At 37.8% G+C, this 9,806-nt stretch overlaps 1 protein-coding gene across 1 annotated transcript; it reads right to left on the reverse strand.

Annotated features, from left to right (window-relative positions):
- Positions 1-1,508: 1,508 nt before the first annotated feature.
- Positions 1,509-4,114, reverse strand: LOC143860827 (G-type lectin S-receptor-like serine/threonine-protein kinase LECRK2). Its single transcript, XM_077371659.1, has one exon. The coding sequence runs from the start codon at positions 4,001-4,003 to the stop codon at positions 1,574-1,576; it is 2,430 nt and encodes an 809-aa protein (XP_077227774.1). The 5' UTR covers positions 4,004-4,114; the 3' UTR covers positions 1,509-1,573.
- Positions 4,115-9,806: the final 5,692 nt, after the last annotated feature.

Below are 9,806 nucleotides of genomic sequence, written 5' to 3' on the forward strand. Positions count from 1 at the left end.
GATTCTCTATCTCTTTAACTTCATTTGCAACTGAAGTTAGAGCATAAAGTTCCAATTCGACTTCCACACAACAGCAACAGATTTGCTGTCCCCTGATTCTGATCCCCATAATGGATCAGAATATTCTTCCACAATAAGTGGATGGCCAACATAGTTTTGAGCATGCTCTTGAGTACTCGAAAGGTATCTCATCAGCCTCATAAGGGCATCCAGTGCTCATGGCCAGGATTGCTAGTCTAAAGATTCAGCATGCCAACTGTAAAGGCTATGTCTGGCCTAGTGCAACACATAACATACATGAGACTACCAATCAGTTTGGAATAATCTAACTGATTCACTCACTGTCTCTTCCTTAGTGATCAGCTTCTTGGTATAATCAAATGGTGTCTCAATTGGTTTGCACTCGCTACATCCTCAAAAGGAAAGTAGTTTTTCATATAATGGGCTAGGCCAAGGGTGATTCCTTGCCTTTCAAAAACTTACTTTCATACCAAGAATAGTGTGTTAATACCGATGCCTATTATGTTGAATACCCAAGGTTAGTTTCATTTCACTCACCATAAAGAGAGTTTGGAAATAAGAATCAACAGTATAAACCCGGCTTGATCCGAAACCCGAGAAACATGAACCCAACCCAAGCTATTTTCGGGTCGTGTCGATGCAGGTCAAGTTTTACCCGACCCAAGTTGCAGCCCTAGATGTAGTGATCATAAGATTAACCGTTCATCTGGTGGGCCACCAAGAGGTAATCTGTATTTCACGGTCTTTCCCACCTCGGGCAGTTGAAACTGCTTTCTATTCTGCCTACCAAAAATGAAAAATAAATTACACGGTTTTTTTATTTGACTGGACTTCCCCCCCTGCGGGTGGAATCTAATCCTATATGGTCAAGGAATTCGTAGAGAAATAAATGAAGACAAGGACACTAATCTGTTTGACAGGCATTTGTGCTCACCACCATGGAAATTATTTTCTTTTTTTTTCCCCAAACCAAATCGTTCCAAGGTGATAAAATTGCTAAATAATCTTTTAATAGTTTCATAATTACGCAAAAGTCATGCTTTTAGAAATTATTGCCACAGCATCCCTAAACATTAGGGGTATAACTCCGGTCGGGTTTTTTGGATTGATTTTTCAAAATCATGAATTTTGAGTCAAAATTAGGGGCTGTTTGGATACTTGGATTTTAGAATCCGGGTTTTTAGTTTGAAAACATTGTAAAAGAGGCTTCATGATCAAGCTTCTGTATGCTGTATGCTGTCTTGACGGCGTTCTCCTTGAGGCGGGATGGGGACGGAGAATGCAACATCCGACCCTGCCCCGTTGCCCCTAGCTAGAGTCACTAATTATTACTTTTAAAATTTTATCCAATTATGCTGACATTGGAGTTTTAATTTTTTATAATTTCTTAATACTGATCGTTGGTTTTAGTTGGCAAAAAGAATCCGAATACACTTTGATTAAAGATCAACATATAAATACACAACAGACATACTCTAAATATTGAACGAGTATAATCACACATCTACACATATAAACACACACCCTCGTACAAGGAAAGAGAGAAGAAGTTTCAACCAATTGAACTAATGAAGGAGGATGGGTCTGGGGGCACAGAAACTTCCACTGCTCCTTCCAGCATCTGGGTCACTTTCTTCATAGAAGGCCTTAGTGATGGTTCCTCTTGAATACACCAAATTGCTATCATCACAAACCTCTCCAGCCTCCTAGCGTTGCTTTGTGCCTCTTCGTCATCATCCACTAACAAATTTAGTTTCCTTTCTCTATAGCAATCATAAGCCCAATAAGTCAGTATTGCATTCTCTATATCATCCAGCCCCACTTCCACGTTCTTCCTACAACAAATTATCTCCAGCAACAAGACGCCAAAGCTGTAAACATCCACCTTTGTAGTGATTGACATGTTTCTGAACCATTCGGGCGCTACATATCCTTTGGTTCCTCTTAATCCTGTATTTGTTCGAGTCTGGTCCGCTTGCATAAGCTTGGCCAGGCCAAAATCCGAAATCCTTGCAGTAAAATTGCAATCTAAAAGTATGTTTTGAGGCTTTATATCACAATGGATGATTTGGTTGCCACACTCATCATGCAAGTAAGTAAGCCCTCTTGCAACTCCAAAGGCAATCTGTGTCCGTTGGTTCCAGCTAGGCCTCGAACTTCCAAATAGGAAGCTTGCTAAGGAGCCGTTGCTCATGAACTCATATACCAAAAGCCGTTGTGACCCCTCGTAGCAGAATCCCAATAATTGGACTAGATTCTTATGATGGATTCGGCCGATTGCCGTTATTTCAGCTTTGAATTCCTTGTCTCCTTCCTCCACGAATTTCTCCAACTTCTTTACTGCGATGAAATTTCCAGTACTTGATGTTAAGACGCCTTTGTAGACTGTGCCGAAAGCACCGCTGCCCAATTCTTGTTTAAACCCATCTGTGGCTTCTTCAAGCTCTTTGTAAGTAAACGATCGCAAATGCATTCCTAAGAAATTTTGTTCTGGTGGCGCTTGTTCTGGCTGGTGTTTTAGTAGTTTCTTCTGATATTGGAAGAAAACAGCCAACAAAATGGCTACCAAAAAGAGGAGGTTGAGAAACACAGAACTTCCTAAAAGGGTCGAGAAGATGATGATCAGAGTACCTCGATCACTCTTCCCTCTGTTTGAACCTGAAGGAAATGGAAACTGAGAAGTGGAATTTCCTTGGGGAACTTTGATGAGTGCCTTTGTTGTTCTCTCTATCCTCCCATTTGAGAGTGGGAGCTTCTTCTTGAAACAGTCTACACCAGTGAAAATGGCGACCGCACAAAAACAATCATCCAAGCAGAGTTCTCTGCACTGGTCTTCATTTATTGGATTATATCGTTCAGAGTCAGACATCGGCCAATTTGTGTTTGGCAACTCTGTCATTCGGAATTGAGGTCTAGGCTCTTCCCCTGATCCAGCAGGCTCACAACTTTGAGGAACAAAGTCCGGTTTGCATCCCTTGAAAGGGTTACTGGAATCAAAGTAGGAATAATTGGGTGGACAGAAGCAACTAGGCCTTAGAGTATCATCTAGTCTGCAGTAGCTATTGAACCCACAAGCTCCACTGCCAAAACTATCCGTAATTGCCCAACAAATGTCACTTGGGACTGACCATTCAATAGACCAGGACTCACCAGCCCAGTTTCTGTTGCTTGAGCCATTCTTGGGGTATATATATTGCCTGAAAACTCCATCAAAATCAAGTGTTGCTCTGTGGTAGAAGTCTCTGGTTGAAACTATGGCTCCTGAAGTGAGGTTGTGTACGCTCCCATTTGTTTGCCTGAGGTAAATGTAACCTGACTGATTGAAGATCATCTGAGAATTGGTTCCTGCAGTGCCGCTACTCCAGTAAGCATTGTAAAGATAATTGGTAAGGAGATTTGTTGTGTAAAGCACGAGATTCCCATCTGTTTGGAAACGAAGCTCAAACTTTCCGCTCGAGTAGTTGGTCTCTGTTTCACGAGAAGATAGCGTGGTGCCCATATCCAATATCTGTGAAGGCAAGATGGTGTCCGTGGAATGATCGAAACTCTGCCAAGTGATACCAGAATTCGAATTCCAGAGCACCAAATTCCCAGTGTCGAGAATGTCAGCAGAGGTGGCACTACCGTTAGTGACTTGAGCCGTCCATATCTCTTGTCCTTGATTATTGCTCAGCACAAGTTGTCCACTGCTCTTCAACTCGACTTTCGATCCATAAAGCACAAGATTACCTCTGTGTGCAGACCAAACTATAGTTTTTTCTGGTACTTTGTCGAACCAGATTGCAAGTAAGAAGAGATTTTTGTCTGCAACAGGTTTGAACCCGAATGCGAAATAACCAGAAGGTGAAACCCATGAAGAATTGTCACTGGTAGAGAGACTAGAGCCCAAACTTATCCTACCATTAGTTTGAGCGATGACAGAAAGTGGAAAAAGAATAAGAACAAGCAAGAACAACAAAGGATTATCAAGAGCAGATGCCATTTGAGATTAAGGATAGTATAAATTTCGATAACAAGAGAAGGAATTGCTGATCAGCTGGTTTACATGGAATTAGAGAAGGAAAAGTGATCTAATAATTCCTTCTGCTTGTTTTTTTTTATAGATGGAGATAATATGGTTGGTTCTCTACGTCTAGTACAAGAGACTTTTGTCTTTTTGGTTTCCACAGCGACTTGGAGTGATCTACTGATATTGACCGTCCAGCTAATTTTAGCCACATTGTAAAACATAGCGAATTCAAAGTTAATAAGTGTTAGATTAGTAACTTGCTTTTGGGGATGGACCGTCAACAAAAGTTGAAAGCAACATTATACTAGAAGCAACATAGGGAATTCAGATATGTTTAGGACCTATGACCAACCAAAGAGGAGACACCGTTTTATGCACGGCTCGAGTGTTAAGACGGATTATACACTAGTCTTTGGTGTATATATTTAGTTTATACAGGTTATCATTTCTTAACCCCGATCCCTATCAACCCTTCTTTAATTCACAGCTGGAAATCGTTACCAATTACGTTCTTGACGGGTTGTTCTTTTCAACCTTTATTTTACGCTGGGAGCCATCAACATATATGGTGGGGCCCAGTCTACATGTCTTTGTTTGGATTATTTGATTGGGATTTCTTCCTATCTTTGTTTGCTTGGTATTAAATCTAACGGTCGGAAACTGCTGATCAGAAGATTAACCGTTCATCTTGTGGGCCACCAAGATATACTTTGTATTTTTACGGTATTGATCATGCTCCATCGGTTTACTGAGCCCAAGAGGATTAGATCCTTGGCAATTGAAATTAGAATAGTAATGAGAAAATTGGGGTCCTTATTGTGATCTGGACCACACATCTTGTGGGCCCACACCTCTGTGCAATTGAAAATGCTTTCTCTTTGGCATACCCAAAAATGGAAAATAAATATCACGGTTGTTTTTTTATTTGACTGGACTTTCGTCCCTCCGCATGGAATCTAATCCCATATGGACAAGGAATTCGTAGAAAAATAAATGAAGATAACGACATCACAATTGCCCTTAACACTGCCTCTTTGGATGCTACCAAAATTGTTTCCTATTTTTAGCAAAATATTTTAATTTAATCTGGTATGCAAGCGGGGTCATTAACGACTCTTTGGAAGTCAAGAGTGGAGAATTTTTGCAACTATTATAAACTTAATTTGTAAATAATTATATTTAACATTCAAACAATTTGGAAATAAGATTATATTGAATTAATTTTTAGATGTGCCCTAAAATATATGGTAAAAATGTCAGTTAGAAAGATGGAGCAAGAAGGAATATAATTCTATAAAAGGTAAAAGATAAAAAAAAGGCAAGGAAAAATCATATGAAATATGGGACTCAGTTTCCAAAAATAAATATAATGTGTCGAATGACAAAAATACCCTTTTTCAAGGTTATTTTTTTTACAATAAATGCCCTATCCACTAATGTTGTCATCGGCCGCCTATGGTAAATGCCGATTAGGGTTTTCTCATCTAGCTGCTATGATACAAGAGGGAAAAAAGTGGTCCATCGGCATCGGATGAAGCCTCATGCAATATGAAATAAACTCCGCCTCCAAAACAGATGAAGAAGTCATGCTTCCGCTTATCCATGACATACTGCGTCCTTCTCCGAGCATGAAAAGTGTATCCAGAAGTGAACCAATGGGTGTCCTGACAGTCAAACAACTAATCTATTACAAACATTAGAGGGCGAGGCAAGCCTTGGCACAACAGTAAGGTTGCTTCATTGCGGGTTCGAGTCACGGAAACAGCCTCTCTACAAAGCAGGGGTAAGGCTGCGTACATCTAGCCCTCCCCAGACCCCACAATGGAAGGATCCTCGTGCACTAGGCTGCCCTTTTTTTCTGCGCTAGCGGACCACCTTTTGCCTTCCAGGCTTTCCTCTAATGATGTATTAGCTAGGCAGAGAGACTCCAATCATCGTCATCAGTGGCATCCGGCAGCTAGAGTTAGGGCCGACAATCAAACCAGTGAAAACGGGGATCCTCCCCTCCGGACGGGGATCCCCCGATTTAAGCGGGGACGAGGATTAAAAAATTCCCCAAAGCAGGGATGGGGATGGCTCTGGCCCTGTCCCGCCTCGTAATCCCCATGCAAAATTGAATTTTTTGCTAATAAATTTGGGTTTGCTGCTTTTAATTTGTGTAGCCGCACTTACCATAGAACAAATTTCGTTTGGTATTCCTAAATTTTCCTATTATCTTCCTCAAATTCATTTATATTAGAATGTTTCCAATAATAAAATCCATCAAACACGTTTTCCCATAATGTGCAAGGTGGGGACGGGGATGGAGATTGGATTTTCCTTCGGGGCGGGAATGGTGATTCCCCGCCATCCCTGAAACAGCGACGGGGAATTTCCTTGAGGCAGGGATGGGGATGGAGAATGCAACATCCCGCCCTGCCCCGTTCCCCCTAGCTAGAGTCACTAATTATTACTTTTAAAAATTTATCCCAAAATAGGGTTATTTTGGTGGAAGCCCCAACAATTATGCTGCCATTGGACTTCTTTCTGTTTTTTTTATAACTAGTTGCAGACCTGTGCGAAGAATAAAATTTTGCAACCCGTGTGATGCACAGGATTTAAAAAGCTAAAAAAAAAAAAAAAAAAAATAGATAGAGAGAATAGTTGCAAAGAGAAGAAAAAGGAAAAAATAAGAAAAAAAAGTTACTAATATTAAAGTGGTAGAAACGATACAAAAAAAACCCCACCATCGAATAGATTTAAAAAAAAAATACTAAAACAGATCTTGAAAGCAAAAAAAGTTTTAAAGTCAAATTGAACCCAGTTAAGTTGTAGATAACTGTAAAAATTATATCCTCATATAGTTGGCACTAAACATTTGATCGGACTAACCTAATTCATGTTATTTCTAAAATATTTGTAGGGTAATTCAAACAGTAAACACTTGACCTCAAAGCTGCAATAATCTGGGAACTAATGGGGAATTTCTAATTATATAAGGCCCTGATGATTGGATTGCAGGAACCCTATTCACATCACGACACCAGCAGAAGCCGGCTCGCCAAGATTGACGCAAGACACGAACCATCCACGAGAGTATTTTAGGGTTCAAAATACTGGAATTTGAAGGAATCGATGTGAATTGATGTCTATGCGTTTGAGAGTTACAATTTGAGAAAATCGTGGAGAGCGTTTTCAATTATGAATTAACAATTCCACGTTGGGACTGCATCTCTCCTTCCCACCCATCCGATGCTTCCTTCTCTCATCCTCTTTCCCCTTAGTTTGGCAATAAATTGAAAGGTTGGTAGGGATATCATAAACGAATAGTGGGGCGTTCTTTATGGTATTTTATCGAGAAAGACGTTCCGTTTCTAATTAAGGCCCCATATTTATGGGCAAAAAATACTTCTTTTCATATTCCACCTAGGAAATTGCGTAGCTTTTCTTCCATGTAATAGAAGATTTGCCTAAATTTGATAATAGAGGGAGAGATAGTATAGATATTATAGGAGATTTAATTGCCATAAGAGAGAGTTAGGAGAGAGAGAAAGAGATTTAGTAGCTTTTAACGGCCATAAGAGGAGGGGCTGGCACATAGCACCACCACGGCTTAGAGGATTCTGCTTTACTTATATAACTAGTTGCAGTCCCGTGCGATGCACGGCATCCCAAAAATAAAAGTTTTATAACTTTTCTAAAAAAAAAAGAAAGAAGAAACATTCGTAAGTAACATATACATAAAATTTTAAGAGAAGTGGGCATAAGAAAACAATCCAAGGACATATATCTTCAACAAAAAATAATGAATAATTGAATGACATAACAAATTTAAGCACAAAAATAAAAGAATTAGTAAAATGTAGCCAAACAAATCATGAATCCGAAACAAAATTAGAAAAAAAACTTGAATTTAGAAACAATGAACCAAAATAAGAACATCGTAAAGCAAGAATAGATATAAACAAACAAACAAACAAAAAAATAGATACAGAATGAAAAGGAAAAAAATCCAAATTGCAACAGAAATCTAAGGAAATCCAACTAATAAAAAAACATAAAAAAAATAAAATACAAAATGACCCTAGGATTCAGAAAGCATCGCATTTAATAAATATGACTAATCATAATTCATGGTATAGCAGATGAGGTGGATAACTGTGTAATACGAATAAGAATAACATTTAATAAATATGACTAAGAGAAGAGTTTAATAAATAAATGGAGCCTATTTGTTCAATGATTTAAATCATTTATCTGCTAGGCCCTATTGTGGATGGGACATGCATAAAAATCAACTGCCATGGCAAGTGAAAGAGTAAATTGTTATTCTGATTGGCTGTTGGAATTGACTTCTCACAGATTTTAATTTCATGAACTTTTGTCTAAACAAACCTGCCAGAGAAAGGAAGAAGTGGAAAAAGTCAATTGGAAACAATGATTTAATTTAGTTCTTGCCATTAAATCTAGGGTTCTACTGACAGAATGAAAAGAGCAAAATGTTCATGCTTGCTGCTAATACATACCTTATTTTTGGAAATTAATGGGTCAAATAGTAAATTGGGCTGATTTTTTTAGCTTTGTTACAAACGAATATGAAGAATAAACAAATAAAGTGGGTTAAGGATGAACTTTGTATAATGAATATCTGTGACATAACGTACAGATTGAGAAAAGGATTTTCTCACTTGTTGCTACTTTTAACCTGTACACGTACATGGCGAGAATAGATCGAAAACATAAGCAACAGCAAAAATATTTTATTAATGATATCGTATTCATATAAAGTAATAGATTGAATTTAATTATTTATATAGTTTTAACAAACCCAGCACGCCACCCATTTCTGATTCTTCAACAAACAGAAATACCCCCTATGTGAACACGATGTAGGAGAAGATATTATAACAAAAAATTAGGGAAGCATAATAGGCTTTTAAAACTTGTTTACGTGGTCCTTTATCAAAGCTCATAAAAATTACAAAATAAGAAGAAACATTTCTAATACTTCAGCAAAACACCCCCTTTGATGTCAGAGGAGAAATTAGAACAAAAAATAAGGATATCATAAATGCCGTTAAAAAAATGATTATGGCACCGCTCGCTTTGTTTTACAGTTTTCTGATTGGACGTTGATAGCATTTGAATATTGTAACATTTATTAAAAAAGATAATTAAAAAGGTATTAAAGAAAGAAAGTAGTGCTATTAACAACATATCACAGTGTGTATATCAATCACCCATCTGCCTTGACTTGGGGGGTGTAGGTTATGTATTCTTTTTTCTATGGAATAATAGTTTACTCACACCTTTGCCCAAGAAAAACATTTCAGATGAAAAAATTTCTTAGGATTTTTTATTTTCGATAATTTAGAGGAAAATAATACACTTATGGGTCAAATGGGGTTTTGGTTATGTATTTCTTTCCACGGAATAATAGTTTACTCAAACCTTTGTGAAAGAAAAACATTTCCGATGAAAAAAAAATCTTATGATTTTTTTTATTTCCGATAATTTCTTTTCTGATGGGGTTTAGATTTGTTTTTTCTCTTAGTAATAATTCTTTTTGTCCAAGAAGAAGAAGCATTTGTAAAAGAGATTTCTATAGCCACTTGACATAGCCATTGGAAAGACTTGTTTTATTATCATTTTGATTTTTAAGACCGTTATATTTATAATAGAGTGTCTTCTACAACAATTTATAAGATGATTCTACATGTACGTACCATTATTTAGGCATACACTTTGCATATAAAAAGTTAGTTAACTTTGAATCTAATGTGGTATCTTTTCGTTC

Source organism: Tasmannia lanceolata, unplaced genomic scaffold (genome assembly GCF_043159265.1).
Source record: "Tasmannia lanceolata isolate RefF3 unplaced genomic scaffold, GAP_Taslan_0.1 ptg000003l, whole genome shotgun sequence".
Classification (NCBI taxonomy): Eukaryota; Viridiplantae; Streptophyta; class Magnoliopsida; order Canellales; family Winteraceae; genus Tasmannia; species Tasmannia lanceolata.